We start from the raw sequence: 15729 nt of genomic DNA, 5'->3' as shown, positions 1-15729 counted from the left end.
CCTGGAATTCCACCATCTGCGCTTTATTTCGCGAGCCGGCGCTGTCCTGGGTTAACCTGAAAGTAATCTTTGAGACTCTCCTTTCTGGCTTTCGGGGAGCCAGAGACAGACCGGACACTCAACTCTGCAGGAGCAGACCTGGGCCAGAGTAGCCCAGAAGGGAAAGAAGACTGTGCTGGGGGTCCTTGGGAGGTTTCCTGGCGGAGGGGGACCTTGGAGCTAGGCACTGAGGCAGAGTTTGTCAAATGAAGAAGGGCATCCGAGGCCGAGGCTACGGCGGGAGGGAAAGATGGGGAGGGGCGAGAAACTGTAGAGTCACGAGAAAACAAGTAGAAGTCTTCCCAGAAATTTGGACAAGATTTTCCCAGGGCCAATGCGTAGGCCCGGAACTCATCACTCCCGCCACTGAGATGCTCTTGCTTCGACTCAAACACTCGCCTCTCTATAATTCCCACCGCTCTATGCCAAGCCCTGTCCTTACTTCCACCCCTCACTTCCGGTGTCTAGGATCCCGGCCGCTCTAGGATCCTAAAAATTCTGTCTAATGTTGCCGGTGGAACACCCTTTCGCTGCACCTCAGCGTGCGAGCCCCCTGCCTCTTTCCCTGGCATCAGCCAGTAGAAGCGAAGATCTTCAGTGGGTGGGCGGTACGTCTTCTAAGGGGCCCAATGGTAATCGAGAATCGTTGAGCGCTTTACCAGTCACGCCGCGGGGTGGGCGGGGCTTCCTGCCTGGGCTTGCAGACTCCCGGGCTGGGCGAGCAGGCGTGTCGCTGGTTGAGAATCCATGTGGCGGGGGCTGTGGACCCTGGTAGCCCGGGCGGCACGTGGGCCTCGCAGGTGGGGCGACCTGGGGAAGGGGTGTGACAGCGTAGGGCGCTACTTGGGCCCCAAACCCTCTCCCGGGGATCTGGGGGCGCAGTTCCCTGCGGCAGAACCACCTTTCCCCTTCTTCTAAGCCCCAATCTGTCCATCCCCCTGCCGCAGAGCCCACATCTGGGTCAACTTCTGCCCTCAGAGATCTCAATCCAGTCATCTTCCGGCCTCAGACCCTCCAGTCTGTCCATCCCCCAGCCGCAGAACTTCCACTTGGGTCAGCTCCCGACCATCGAGCCCACTATCCACCTGCCACTCTGACGGCAGAACTTCTCAGATGCACTGACTGACTCTCCTCCTCTCCCGTCCCAGACCGTACACGCGCCAGGGCAGTGGCGCCCCGGCCCCCAGTTCCGGAGCCACTGTCTTCGCGCTGAGCTCCGGCCAAGGCCGCTGCGGCATCGCGGTGATCCGAACCAGCGGCCCCGCCAGCGGCCAGGCCCTCCGGAGCCTCACGGCGCCCCGGGACCTACCCCCGGCCCGCAAAGCCTGCCTGCGCCTGCTCAGCGACCCCCGCTCTGGGGAGCCTTTGGACCGCGCGCTGGTGCTTTGGTTCCCGGGTGAGGGGCCCCAGATCCAGAACCGCATGTAGCTCCGATGATCCAGCTTCCTCCTTCCAGGCGTTGCCCAGGCTGTATCCTCCTGAACCCTATCTCCTCAACATACTAGGTCCCCAGAGTTTCACGGGTGAGGATTGCGCGGAGTTCCACGTGCATGGAGGCCCGGCTGTGGTGAGTGGTGTCCTGCAGGCCCTGGGTGAGTCTGCAGCCTTGGGTTTGAGGTATGGCTATGTCGGTGGGCCTAGGTAGGGGCCAGAGGGACTCAGGACCCTGGACCTTCCCGTAGGCAGTGTGCCAGGGCTGCGGCCTGCGGAGGCAGGCGAGTTCACCAGGAGGGCGTTTGCCCACGGGAAGCTGAGCCTGACCGAGGTGGAGGGGCTGGCGGATCTGATCCATGCAGAAACCGAGGCACAGCGGCGACAGGCCCTGAGGCAGCTAGATGGGGAGCTGAACCATCTCTGCCGCGGCTGGGCCGAGACCCTCACTAAGGCAAGTACACCATTCGCTCATACCTTGCCTCAGAGACCCTACCTAACCGTCTCCTATATTAGCGCTTCCTGTCTGAGCCTCTAATCTAACCCCTTATGTCGGGCTGGACCTGGGCACATTGAGGGGTAGGTTTCTGTGTGATCACACTATCCACCCCTCCCTCCCTCAGGCTCTGGCCCACGTGGAGGCCTATATCGATTTTGGTGAGGATGACAACCTGGAGGAGGGCGTCCTGGATCAAGGTGGGTCTGCCTGCCTGGAGGGTGGGAGGTGGGGACATCTGGCATCTCAGCCCCCAGAGGCCTCCTTACTCCCTCTCCTTTCCTCCATCCACAGCTGACAGTGAAGTGCGGGAGCTGGAGGTGGCACTGGGCGCACATCTTCGAGATGCCAGGCGCGGACAGAGGCTCCGCTCAGGGGCTCATGCAGTGGTTGTGGGACCTCCCAACGCCGGCAAGAGCAGCCTAGTGAACCTGCTCAGTGCGTGGTCATGGGGCGGGGCCCAGGGCAGGGGGCTAGGAGCGGGCGGGGTGGGGGTGGGTGGCTACCGAGCTTTCAGTGATGGGGAAGGGGCCAGGGAGGTTGAAGAAAAGGTCCAGCCCGGGGGTGGGGGTGGGGGGGGTGGAGCCTTGGGGGAGGGGCTACCTAATCTCCACTCCGCCCCCTTCCTCTGACCCCACCCCCAGGCCGGAAGCCTGTGTCCATCGTGTCCCCGGAGCCGGGGACCACCCGAGATGTGCTGGAGACCCCCGTGGACCTGGCCGGGTTCCCGGTGCTGCTGAGCGACACGGCGGGGTTGCGGGAGGGCGTGGGGCCTGTGGAGCAGGAGGGCGTGCGGCGCGCCCAAAAAAGGTGGGCAGGCAGGGCGGTGGGAGGGGGAAACGGGGCCCTTCCTCTGCTGTTTCAACCGGTTGCATTTATTTTTCATTATTCCTTAATGAGGAAAGGCTACTAAGCCCCATTAAGTGGGGACCCAGCTATTTGGGGAGGGCAGCTTTTTAAGTTCGGCCTCTGCCCCAGCCCCTGCCCACTGCTCCTAATTGCTCAACTCTGAGGGCCACACTCCGTTTTCCCGCTTCCCCAGGCTGGAGCAGGCTGACCTCATCCTGGCCGTGCTGGATGCTTCTGACCTGGCCTCTCCGTCCAGCTGCAACTTCCTGGACACCGTTGTCATCCCTGCGGGAGCCGGGAGTCCAAATGGGAGCAACCAGCGCCTCCTGCTGGTGCTGAATAAGTCGGACTTGCTGCCAGCTGGGGGCCCAGATCCCAGTCCTGACCTGCCCCCTCACCTGTTGCTGTCCTGCCTGACTGGCGATGGGCTGGATGGCCTCCTGGAAGCGCTGAGGAAGGAGCTGGCTGCATTGTGAGCCCCCCTTGCCCGCTGGGCAACCTCCCTCTGTCCAAGTTCAGGGGCTGAGCCACTGGCTTTGGGCACGAACCTACCCTGCCAACTCAGATTTTGTATCTAAAAAATGGGTACGATCATCCCCCCCCTTTGAATGTTGAGAGAGACCCCATCCTTTGTCCCTTCCAGGTGTGGGGACCCATCCACAGACCCACCACTTCTGACACGGGCAAGGCACCAGCATCACCTCCAGGGCTGCCTGGATGCCCTTGGCCACTACAAACAGGCGAAAGACTTAGCCCTGGCTGCCGAAGCACTTCGGGTCGCCCGAGGGCACCTGACCCGCATCACCGGTGGAGGGGGCGCTGAGGAGATCCTGGATATCATCTTCCGAGACTTCTGCGTGGGCAAGTGAGGGGGCGGCCAAAGCTCAGACCCAGGCTGGGTGGACACCCAGAAGCCTTGAGGCATCTGGGAACAGCTTAGGCCAAGCGGGAGTCTCAGCCCCTAGGGGAAGAACTTGACCCCAAACGGTGAAGCCTCTGTTGCTGGTTGTGACCAAGCTACGGCTGTCCAGATTCCCTAGCAGGGACTTGCTGGGGGTTCAGGCCCAGGAGTGGGGCTGAATGGAGGTCTCTTTTGGTACCTGATGCTGGGTGACTAGGAGTGGAGAGTTGGGATGGAGGTCAGAGGGTCTCAGGGGTCTTTGTTTCATAGTTTTTAATTTATTTTGCAAATACCAAAGGAATGTAAAAAACTCAGGTGATGGAAACGTTTAAACACCCCCTCCCTGCGGTCACGGCTTAACTTGTATACTTCCAGAACTTTCTCTGCATGTTTGCATACTTGTGACTGCACCTATAAAGTATGTTGTATCTTGTATTTTGTACAGAAATTGGTGTTTATTGCTCTGCAAGCTGTCATTCCTTTTTGTAGTATTAATCTTGAAACTGCTTCTTTTTTTTTTTAATTTTAAAATTTTATTTTATTTAATTCTTTTATAAGTTTATTTATTTATTTTAATTTTTGGCTGCATTGGGTCTTCGTTGCTGCATGCAGGCTTTCTCTAGTTGCGGCAAGCGGGGGCTACTCTTCGTTGTGGTGCACGGGCTTCTCATTGTGGTGGCTTCTCTTGTTGCGGAGCATGGGCTCTAGGCGCGCGGGCTTTAGTTGTGGCGCGCAGGCTCTAGAGCACAGGCTCAGTAGTTGTGGCGCATGGGCTTAGTTGCTCCGCAGCATGTGGGATCTTCCCAGAGTAAGGCTTGAACCCGTGTCCCCTGCATTGGCAGGCGGATTCTTAACCACTGCGCCACCAGGGAAGACCTTAATTTTTATTTATTTATTTATTTTCTTTTTGGCTGTGCCGCATGGCATGTGGGGTCTTAGTGGGGTCTTAGTTCCCCGACCAGGGATCGAACCCGCGCCCCGTGCATTGGAAGCACAGAGTATTAACCACTGGACTGCCAGGGAAGTCCTGAAACTTTGCTTCTTTTATCTTCAAAGTGACTTGCAAAATCCCTACTTCCTTTTCATGCTTAGTCATTCATTCAGTGATTCATTCACTCATTCAGTGAATATTTATCAAGCACCTACTATGTGTTAGAATTGTACACATCATTTGATGGGATCTTCATAACAGCATAATGCAGTGGATGTTTTGTTACAGTTTTATAGATGAGGAAACTGAGGTTCAGAGAAGTAGGTAGTTGCTGGAGGTCCCCAGCTTTGGGATTTGCACACAGGTCTGTTCAAGTTCAATTTGAGTTCACTGCAGGCCTTCTGGGCGACAGGCCGTGTGTAGGGGGCTGGGATCATGGAGGGGAATAAGCAGACATAACTCCTGCCCATGTTAAAGAAGAGACACAGCTCCTTTTGGTGAGGTCTGATGGCTGCTGGGCAAACTTACAATGAGGAGACCTGACCTGGTCAGGGGTGGACATAAGGGCAGGCTGCCCTGCAGAGGTGGCATCTGCACCGACATCTGAAAGGTGAGAAGAAGGAAACCAGGTGGGAGAGGCTAGCAAGAACATCCCAGGCAGAGGGCACGGCACGTGCAAAGGCCCTGAGGTGGGAGCATCACGGTGTGTTCGAGGGACAGCAAGGTGGCTAGTGTGGCTGAAAGTAGAGTGATGAGGGCTAGAGAGGAGGGAGAAGAGGTCCAGGAGGAGAGGAAGATCTTGATAGCAAGGCCTTTGATTCCAAGACTTATGGGTGACCTGACGTGGCGGTGATGAACCAGCAGAGGGCGCTTAGCTCTAACAAAGAAGGTGCCTGGCAGTCCTCCAGTGAAGCTCCGGACCCCTAAGGTCCCAGAGATCCAGGCTTCCACACCCAACTGGTGGCATATGAATGGTTAACTCCCCTTTTGCCAGAGGTGGACATGGAGTCTCAAATAGGGTAAGGATCTTTTCCAGAATCAGAAAAAAATCACCTCCAGTAGTTGAAGATACAAACTCCGGTTTCAGGGGACACATGAGCAGAGGCTGGGAGGTGTCCAGGGCCCACCACCCAACTAAAGGGACCTCCGACCCCGTTTCTTCATGACTTCATTGCAATATGTCACAGTCTGTTGATTTGTTTGCTTGTTCGACAGCTGCTGCCCCCCCAACCCCCCACCATGAAAGGCTTCTGGAGGGAAAGGGTCACTCCATGAGTTTAGTGCATGGATATTACTATTATGTCCATTTTGTAGAAAGACAAGAAGAAACAACAATGTGGGTCTAGAAGAGGTGGGTGCCCAAATGTCCTCTGTGTGGGCAGGGCCTGGTGGGCTCCCAGGAGGGGTGAGTGGGGTCTGGGTCGGGGAGATGCTTTGGGGGAAGGATGCCTGGGCCCTGGCACACAACTGGACTGAGGTCCTTGGCTACGGTCCCTTTTTTCCATAAGGGAGAGGCAGTTTGTGGGAAGCAGCCATGGGGGTTATTTATAGAGGTCACAGGAAATCCCCAAAGAGTCAGAACCTCACCCAGCAGCTGGACCACAGGGTCTGCCAATTACTCCCTGACTGGTACTCACCCCCTACCTGGCTCCCAGTGGGGTGGAGATGGGGAGGACACCAGCCTGGAGAAGTCAGAGCTACAGGGTCAGGGCTGGGAAGAGGGAAGGATGGGGCCCAAGAGGTACCCAGAGGGAGCAAGAACTATACCTGGGGCATCTAGGGGGGCTGCCTGGAGGAGAGATCTCTAGGGCTGGGCCTTGGGGGAAGAAGAATTTGCAGGCAAGAAAAAGGCATTCTAGTCTGAGGGCACAACACAAAAGACACTGAGTAGTCAGAGTCAAAGGTCCAGGACAGCTGGAGGCAAAGGTGGCATTGTGTATGAGGAGGGAGGGCACAAGACAGCTGAGGAACTGGGCTTTGTTCCCAGGGTAATGAGGAGCCATGGAGGGTATGTGAGCGGGAGAGGCACATGGTCAGATCCCATGATGAATAGATTGGGTGTGGGGGCTGATTAGAAGGATGATATTGGGATGCTCTGAATGGGAGAGACCAATGAAGAATCAGAGACCTGCGCCCATGGGTCCAGAGAGTTAAGGATGATGATGATTATTTTGGCCGCATCGCACTGCTTGCGGGATCTTAGTTCCCCGACGAGAGATCGAACCCTTGCCCGCTGCCGTGGAAGCATGTAATCTTAACCACTGCACAGCCAGGGAAGTCCCTAGGATGATTATTATTACACTTATTTCTAGGTGAGTAAATGGAGGCTGAGATTGACTGAGCCAAGATTTGAATGCAGGAATGTCAGAGTCTGGAAGCCAAACTCAGGTGTCCCATGGTTGCTTGGGACTGGCTGCTGTCAGCATCCTCCCCAGGACTCCAGGCTGCTCAGGCAGTAGGCTCAGGGTCAGGGACGTCCCTGCTTCCTTGGGGCCTCCAGACTGGCCCGTCTGGGCGGCCAGGCCTGGCTGACCCTCCTGCCCTTGCTTGGCGGGGCCCCAGCCGAGTGTTTCCTGCAGCGGCCCGTCTCTCGCCCGGCTTTCTGTATCCAGGAAATATCGCTCCTTTGTCCCTCCTGACTAGCCTGCCCTAAGCGTGGCGTTGCCAGCCTCAGCTCCTCGTGATTCATCCCCTCCCTGTCCAAGGTCCCAGGGGACGGGCTGGGAGGGAATCAAAGTGGAGAGACAGACAAGCTGAGATTCTAGACCACAGTTTTTAGGCCATTTACCACCAATGGCCATTTGCTTTGTCTCCTGGAGTTTTCACTTCTCAGGGATAAAGTCCCAGGAATGGGGTTGCAGAGCCAAAGGATTTGTATGTCTTCACTTTTCTCTTTTTGGCCGCGCCCCACAGCTTGCGGGATCTTAGTTGCCCGACCAGGGATTGAACCCGGGCCCTGGTCGGTGAAAGGGCAGAGTCCTACCCACTGGACTACCAGGGAATTCCCTGTCTTCATTTTTATTAAATATCATCAAACTAATTTCCAGAAGGGCCAGGATGAGATGTGCATTTCTACCAGTCCCGTAGGAAAATGTCCTTTTCTCTACATCTTCACCAGCAGTCGGTATTATAGCTTTTTAACATTTTTTTTCCCCAGTCTGTTGGGTACGTTGTGATTTCCCTGTGTTCCTCTAATGTGCAAAATTTCCCAGGCTTCCTGCTAATTTAGTGATCGGTGAGTTGAAGTTCTCCCTAGCTGGACACTGGTGCCCTTTCTAACATCCCATCTTCCCACCAAAAAACCTCAAACAAAACAAATGCCTGGGACTTTTGTGATATTGTTCTGGAATCATTTTGGCGAGGAGGAGTTCCTGCAAAACAGGCTGTGGTACCTCAGTAATTGTTGTCTGTACCTGGGGGAATCTCTGCAAACCTAGCAAAAACAAAAGCTACAAATAGATAATCTGCTTTTTCAGAAACCGCTTTTTATTTGTATTTATTTAAGAAGCTGCTTTTTAAATATCTGCTATTTTTTTAAAAAAATAGGAAAAAAATCTGCTTTTTTAAAAAAACACTAAATTGACAACAATGCTGTCACAATGTGGGGTTTTGTTGGCATCTCATGAAACCCTTATGGACTATGATTTTGCCATTTCTCTTCACATATGGAGATGCCTACAGCTTGGGGGAAGCTGGTGTCTACTCACGTTTGCTCCAGGTTGAAGGGTCCTCTGACCTGGGGACGCTGGGGATGAGATTCTTCAGCTTTCATCTTATTTCTAGTTTTTTTCTCACTCAGAGCCTGGTGCCTTTTCAAAGCAGAAATCATGACTCTGGAGTCTTTGAAGGGATTTGATAACATTTATTTAGTGCCACTAACATTTATATGGGCCACAGGCAGGGCTGGATATGGAGGGGAGAGAGAGTGAAGGGGCAGCACCCTCGCAGGTTCTGAGGGGTCCCCTGGACCAGATGCTCCCTCTCTCGGGGGCCTGGAAACTCTCAGGGGAGGACAAAGGTGAATGTCTTCCTGTTCTCACTCCCCCAGACCTGGAGCGCTAAGATGCTCCAGATGAGTGGGGTGCTGTGGGTGCCTTGACCCACGTGCACGAAGGGATGTGATTTTGGGCGAGGGCTGGGCAGAAAGTGCGTGTGTGATGTCGCCGTGTATCTCTGTGATGTCATTGCCTTGTCTCTGTGTGACGTCACCACCACGTCTGTGTGATTGATGTCACTGCATCTGTGACGCCGTCCCGGCATCTAGGGGGTGGGGGATTGTGTGGTGCAGAGAGAGTGTTAGGGGGTGTGGGTGGGGTGTGGCGGAGGGTGAGCAGAGGACGCAGGCCAAGGGCGCCCACTTTGGTGTGCGTGCGTCATCTGACTCCACCCTGGCTGTGTCCCTCGCCGTGGGCGTCTCGCTGCACCTAGTCTCCAGACCGGTGAGTCGGGGCCACCCCTCGGTCCTCGGGGCCTAGAGCCTCCTCAGCCACTGGGGCAGGAAGGAGATGGGAATACAATAGTCAGTCAGACAGACAGACGGCAGGACAAACCTCGCCTGGGCCTGCCTCTTACCCTGGGCCCCTTCTTGCTCCCAAGAACTCTAGGGCTCCTTCCGGTTTCAACCTCCCCTTAGATTTCGTCCTGTTGAACCTCTGTGGGACAGGTGGGACTGAGATGTGTGCCTATCCATTATATAGACTGAGGTTCAGAGGGGCCACCTCCTGTGCTCCAGGCCTCTGTTGCAGTCTGTCTGACTCTCTCCCCTTTGTTCCCTAAGGCCCTGGGGATCCTGGGTGTTTGCCCAAAGTCCCTGGCCCCCACCCCCCGTCCCCCAGGCAGGGCCTCAGTTTCCCTCTTTGGTCTACACAGAACTGACCTAGACCTGGCCCCTCACTCATTCCCAGGAGGGTTTTTCTAATGAGCCTGCCCCTACTCACATGCTCCCATGGCTCCCCAGCGCCCTCGGGACAAAGCCAGATCTTCTGTATCTGGCATTCAAGGCTCCACCCACTATGCCCCCACCAGGCCTCCCCACTGGGGAATCAAAACCTGACAAAGTACCCCCCAAATTCTCAGAGCCATCACTTCACTTCCGCCCCTCCCCCTTGCCTTTGCAGGAGCCATTCCGCTGTCTGGAATGCCCCTCCCCCTCCTGGCCTGCCAAAGGTTCTCACGAGGGGTCAGAGGTTGGCTCAGAGGCTGTTTCCTGATGGGGGAGGTGGGGGCCTCTGCCAAGTCCTGCTTCCGCTGGCCCCCTCCCTTCCTTCCCTGGCTCTTCCCTGGGGCCCCCGCAGCCTCACGTTCCTTGGCTGGCTCTGGTCCCCCCCTTCCCAACTCCAGGCTCTGTCCTCTACCAGGATTCACAGGCTCCAGGGCAGCCCTGACAGACATCCTTTAACCACTCCTGCTCACCAGCCTGCAAGGGAGGGTCATCCCTGGCCATTTTCAGAGACTGGGGCTCCTAAGCCCCATTGCTCATCTGGACCAGCACAGTCGCCTTCACCCCTGTCCCAGGTTCCCACCTTCACCTTCCACAACAGCGACCAGAATGAGCCTGTGAACACCTGAGTCGGGTCACATCCTCTGCTGTTCACAGCCTTCCCAGGGCTCCCAGAGTCCTCACTGCAGCCCCAAGGCCCTGCCTGATTTGTCCTGACCTCACCTCCTCCCACTCTCCCCTCGATCACTCAGCTCCAGCCACACCAGCTGCCTCACTCAAACTCACCGGGCACGGCACGGATGGTCCTGCCTCAGGGCCTTTGCACGGGCTGTGCTCACTGCCTGGTGCACCCTGCTGAGAATCCCCTCATGGCTCCTCCCTCATCTTTAGTTCTCTGCTCAAATGCCACCTCCTCAGCGAAGCCTGTCCTGGTCCCCCCCACTTGGAAAATTCCAACCTCCTCAAGCTCCCTCATCCCTTTTCTCTCACTCATCACCAAGGGGCCCTATCACGGCTCACTCAGCTGGTTCGCCATCCATCTCCCCCACTAGACTGTCAGCCGCACGAGGGTGGGGATTTGGATTTCTGTGCCTTATTCTTCCCTGTGTCCTCAGCACCCAGCAGCTGCTCAAGAAATATGGGTTGAATGAAAAAAACAAATGGTCATAGTGATGGCAGTGAAACTGAATCGACACTCGCTGTGTGCTCGGCTCAGAGCCAGGGCTGAGCTCCCACCTTCAACCTTGCACACTGTGACTTGTGCCATCTCCAGCCACGTAGCCGCTAAACCAATATTCACTTAATATTGGTCTTCACGTCCATTGTGTTGTTTTTTTTTTAAATTTAAATAAGTTGATCTCCAAAGGATACTCAGTCTTACCAACTAAAGGAAAGCTGGTGCATTTGCCATTAATAGAAAACCACTTAAAAATGTTCAGTGAAAAAGCAAGACCATGTTCTCAAGTGCAGCTGACGCCGGAGCCTGGGTCTGCCCTCCCTCTGTGAATACGGGAGAGCTGCAAGGGTCTGGGAGGCACCAGGGTGAGTTGGCGGCAGCGCAGACTTTCTCGAGGTCCAGAAGGAATAAGAGTGGAAAAGGAATCAACAGTCCCCATCCTAGGGTGGGTGATTTGATGCGGGGCCTCGGATCTGGCCCCCTTTTGGGCGCATATAAAATTTGGACGTTACGATTCAGTCAACTCACTGGCTGTCCACTGAATGCCTGGCCGAGCTGGGGCTCAAAACCAGAGCCGAAGACCCCAGCCTGCTCATCCCCGGCCCCTCTCTCAGAGGAAGGCAAATCAAGGCAGGAGCCCATGGGCCAGAAGCCCTTCCTGTGATACTGCAGAGAGAAGCAGGAGGGGCCCAGGCTTAAGTACACATTGTTTCCTCCACGGCGGGGGGCCGGGGGGGGGGTACGTCATTTGGGGTAAACAATGTCAAGAGCTTCCCCATCCTCAGCTGGTCCCGGGACAGGCTTGGACTGGGAGCCTGGCTCCAGCCCTGACTTGCTGACGCATGACCCCAGACTGATCACTTCCCTGGGGCCTCAGTTCCCTCCTCTGAGAAATGGGGATAATAATAGAACCTCCTTCCTTGCCATGATGGCTTCAGGCCAAGATGGAGAGAGGAAAACTGTTTGCTCAGAGCAGGGTCTTCTCCCTACCCTCTTGCTTCCCTCTCTGCAGGCTGCCCGAGGCTGAGGGATTTCTCCCAGGCAGAGCTATCCAGAGCGAGGGGACCCACTTCCATCAGGGGGTGAGAAGAGGCATAGTGAAGATGGAGCTGGGTGCGGAGGACCGTGGGGAGTTAATGACAGACATTTGGAAATCTTTTTGGCCCCAAGGGCTTTGTTTAGCACCCTGGGGCTGAAATAGACCTAGCTTGACAATAGCCTGGTGGCAAAACTGTTGATGGCACAGGCTTTGGGATCAGAGGGGTCTGACAAAAATCCCACACACCTCCTCGAACCTCAGGTCCTAAACTGCAAATGGAATGCCAGTCCTAGGTCAGCAGTGTGGTCCTGAACAGGGTAGGGGGTGGGGGCGGTGGGGAGGGTGTAGGAGCGACCCTGGAGGGAGCACAGGGTGTTCGTGGAGCTGTGGTCTGAGTCACCTTCCCCGTGACACACAGGGTGTCGTCCAACAGATGACCAGGCCCTGGGAGGCAGTGAGGGGGTCAAAGGCCTGGAGCCATCACCCGAACGTGTGCCAGGTACCCTTGATGCTCCCCACCGAGGCCCTGGGTTCCTTGCTCCAGCCACGTGTGGACAGCACTTGACAGCTGGCAAAGCATTTGCATGCCTTTGATTTCAGAGACCCCCATTTTTATAGAAGTAGAAAGTGCGGCTCAGAAGGGTGGAGTGAGAGGCCCAGGGTCACTCTCGGACACTGCTCTCCCTCTTCCCCTTCCTCGGCTCCGTTCACTTCTGCCACCCTAGTCTGGCCACAGGGCCTTTGCCCTGGCTGTTCTTGCCGCCTGGAGCACTGTTCCCCTTGCCTTCCCCCAGGCCAGCTCTTGTCTAGCCTCCAGCTCAAAGGTCCCTTCCTCATCCAGGCCCTCCCTTTCCTGTCTGGAGTCTGATCGCCTAGGTTCATGTCCCAGCTCCGGCTGTGTTACCTGGGGCACGATGCACACCCTCTCTGTGCCTCATTTGCTTCATCTAGAAAGTGGGGATAACAGTAGCTCACCCACGGATTAGGATTCTGAGGATTAAATGAGTTAACCGGGCAGAGTGCTTAGGACTGTGCCAAGATCACAGTAAGCATCCAATCATGGTAGGTTCTTGGTCACTCTTCTTACCCTGCCTCCTTCATTGTCTCTTTGGCCCACTACTCAGGGAGTTTCATGAATGGAACTGTGTGTGTCTTGGTCGCTGCTGTGTCCCCTGGGTCCAGCATAGGGCCTGGTATACAGCAAGCGCTCGATTAAGGAAGCAACAAGTGTGATACGAGCCTCCCTCCACCCCTAGTCCTGTGCCCAGCCTCATCCAAAGCCTGAGACTGAACTGTCTCAGCCTGTCCAGAGCCTCACCTGGCTGATGCTAAGACACTGCTGGCAGGGGGTCGCTGGGACTCTAGGATCCTCCTCTTGAATTCCTCTAGGCCAGCTGGGTCTGCCGAGAGAGGGAGGGGTTAGCCCCGACCTGACGCCTTAGTAACCCCCGCTCCAGGGTCAGGGAATGGGCAGGCAACCCAGGATACAAGGTGGAATCTGCCCCCCTTTCCTGGCTCTGACCTCTGTCACTCACCAATGGGCGGGGGATTGGGGGCAGGGCCTGCAGGTCTTGGCACTGGTATTGGCTGCGACTGTGGGAAGAAGAGTGAAAGGAGGTTGGTGGAGGCCAGGGCTCCCAAACACAAGTCCCAGGGAGTTTCCTGCCTCTCCACACCCTTGGAGACCTGAGTTCCTTCCAGGGCAGAAAAAACAGACAGATACCCATGGAGAAGGACACATGTGATGATGGATATATAATCACCTGTAGACACCTGCCTTCAAATGACTGGGGACTGCAGGGACCGGCTTCCCTTGGCAGCCCCTGGAGACCCCACTCTGCAGGGGTCCTGCCACGGTCTCCATTACAGCCTTGGTGCCAGCCTGACTCCAATCCAAGACCCCATTTGAGTCCATCCACCCAACCCAGCCCCGCTCCAGACTGCAGCTGACCCACTCTGTAAACCAACTGGACCTCGATCCTCAATGCCATCCCTTGAAGGACCCCGAGAGGATCTTTCCAAACCTGAATTCCAAAACCAGCTCTGAACTCAGTCACCTAAAATCGGATCCCAACCTGAAAACAGAACCTCCCTTAGAATCAAAGCCTGACCTTAACCCAGTCCCAATGACAAACCTGATCTGATCATAACTTTATGTCTAACTCTGACCATAACCCATCCCCTAGACCCAGCTGCTATGAAAAATCTACCCCCCACCCCCATTCCCTCAGCCCCAGCCCTGCACTCCACTGCGACCAGCCATAAATACCTTCCCAATACCACACTCAACCCCAGCTCAACCTCAGACCTCAGCCTCTACCTGAGTTAGAACCCCAGCCCAGCCTCAGCCCAAGATCAACATCCACCCGGCTTCTACTCTAGACCCAGTCTTGACCCGCACTCGAAGCCCAGGTCACCTAATCCTTCAAGTCAAATATATCCTAACACCAGCCACCCTAAACGCAACCCAATCTCAACTCCTAGCCCATGGTCAATGCCAATTCCAATCTTTTTTTTTTTTTTTTTTTTTGCGGTACACGGGCCTCTCACTGCTGTGGCCTCTCCCGTTGCGGAGCACAGGCTCCGGACGCGCAGGCTCAGCGGCCACGGCTCACGGGACCAGCCGCTCCGCGGCATGTGGGATCTTCTCGGACTGGGGTACGAACCCGTGTCCCCTGCATCGGCAGGCGGACTCTCAACCACTGCGCCACCAGGGAAGCCCACAGCATCATATTTGACTCCTTTTGTTTTTTGGCCACACCATGCAGCATGTGTGATCTTAGTTCCCCAACCAGGGATCGAACCTGCGGCCCCTGCAGTGGAAACTCAGAGTCTTAACCGCTGGACCACCAGGGAACTCCCGCCAATTCCAATCTTAATGCCCATGAAGTTCTGAATCCGCCCTTGGCCCCAGACTTCTAATCATCTCTAGGCCCACCAACAACCTACACCTGCCTGAGCCTCAGCTCCAGCCTCAACTCAGTGCAATCCCAAACCCACTGAAACCCTAGATTCACTCACCACCAAATCCTTGATCCAAGAGCCACCCCGCACGTGACCCTTGACCCAACTTTTAACCTTTCCTCACAATCCAAACTCCAAACTCAACCTAATTCTAAGACTAATGAAATCTTACATGGAAGCCTAACCTTAACCCAAATCAACTCTAGACACAGGAGTCACCAAGAACTCACCTTGACCCAACTCTAACCACACATTTGGAGTCCACATCAAGCCTTTCTCTAGACCTGCCTTAACCCTCACCCTGACCCCAGTATCACTTCCAATCCTTAACCTGGTGCCCCCTGATCCTTCAACTCAACTCAAACCCATCCCAAGCCTGACACCAACACTGGATGAGTCCCTAATCCTAACCTTAAGCCAATTTTGAGGCCCACCTGCCTTCCTAAACTCAACCTCAATCCTTAACCCTTTCTTAATGTCATTCCCAATCCAAACTCCACCCCAATCCTAATGTCGACAAAATCCTTATGTTAATACATAACCATAATCCTAAAGCCAATTCTAGAGTCACCCATGTCTGATCTCAGCCTCAAGCCTAAATCCACCCTCAGTGCCTCAGCTCACCCCAATCCCAAAGCAACCACAGTTCTAGATTTGCCCCTCACTCAACCCTGGACCTGACAGCCACCCGATCTCCAACTCCAGTCTTAACCCGACACCTTTTCTCAATGCTGATCCCCATTCCAAGCTCTGCCTCAATCCTAACATCAGTGAAATTCTCAAGTGAGTCTAAGTAACCCAACCTAGACTGGGAAGCCAGCCTCAACACCAAGATAAAAAAAAAAAAGAAAGAAAGAAAGAAAGAGGGCTTCCCTGGTGGCGTAGTGGTTGAGAGTCCGCCTGCCGATGCAGGGGACACGGGTTCGTGCCCCGGTCCGGGAAGATCCCACGTGCCGCGGAGCG

At 55.4% G+C, this 15729-nt stretch overlaps 2 protein-coding genes across 3 annotated transcripts in view; one reads left to right on the top strand and one right to left on the bottom strand.

Moving 5' to 3' along the window:
- The first annotated feature begins 544 nt into the window (after positions 1-544).
- GTPBP3 (GTP binding protein 3, mitochondrial) lies at positions 545-4142 on the top strand. Of its 2 annotated transcripts, XM_055082017.1 has the most exons (10): positions 545-647; positions 987-1092; positions 1188-1435; positions 1545-1631; positions 1722-1924; positions 2094-2166; positions 2261-2404; positions 2611-2776; positions 3009-3287; positions 3459-4142. In XM_055082017.1, exons 1-10 carry the CDS (start codon positions 545-547, stop codon positions 3682-3684), a joined length of 1635 nt encoding a protein of 544 aa, XP_054937992.1. In that variant the 3' UTR covers positions 3685-4142. The 2 variants fall into 2 exon arrangements, with proteins under 2 accessions (XP_054937992.1, XP_023989799.1); XM_024134031.2 differs by lacking the exons at positions 545-647; positions 987-1092 and adding an exon at positions 743-839.
- A 4358-nt stretch (positions 4143-8500) lies between these two features.
- PLVAP (plasmalemma vesicle associated protein) overlaps positions 8501-15729 on the bottom strand; it is a 14791-nt gene continuing 7562 nt past the window's right edge. Inside the window, exons 4-6 of the mRNA XM_007116888.4 lie at positions 13338-13395; positions 13121-13202; positions 8501-9136 (exon numbers count right to left, since the gene is read on the bottom strand). Coding sequence (XP_007116950.1) covers positions 9130-9136; positions 13121-13202; positions 13338-13395 — 147 coding nt within the window. The 3' untranslated portion in view covers positions 8501-9129. The remainder of the gene's footprint in view (positions 9137-13120; positions 13203-13337; positions 13396-15729) is intronic.

The sequence above is a fragment of the Physeter macrocephalus genome, unplaced genomic scaffold (assembly GCF_002837175.3).
Source record: "Physeter macrocephalus isolate SW-GA unplaced genomic scaffold, ASM283717v5 random_4, whole genome shotgun sequence".
NCBI classification, from domain to species: Eukaryota; Metazoa; Chordata; class Mammalia; order Artiodactyla; family Physeteridae; genus Physeter; species Physeter macrocephalus.
This window is presented reverse-complemented; position numbering and strand designations above follow the sequence as displayed.

What these genes read in the sequence shown, in the direction of transcription:
- GTPBP3 (XM_055082017.1), top strand. Translation starts at nt 545, where the DNA reads ATGTTGCCGGTGGAACACCCTTTCGCTGCACCTCAGCGTGCGAGCCCC. An exon ending in TGGTGTCCTGCAGGCCCTGG is followed by an intron (nt 1,632 to 1,721) that starts GTGAGTCTGCAG and finishes ACCTTCCCGTAG; the next exon opens with GCAGTGTGCCAGGGCTGCGG. An exon ending in AGGAAGGAGCTGGCTGCATT is followed by an intron (nt 3,288 to 3,458) that starts GTGAGCCCCCCT and finishes TGTCCCTTCCAG; the next exon opens with GTGTGGGGACCCATCCACAG.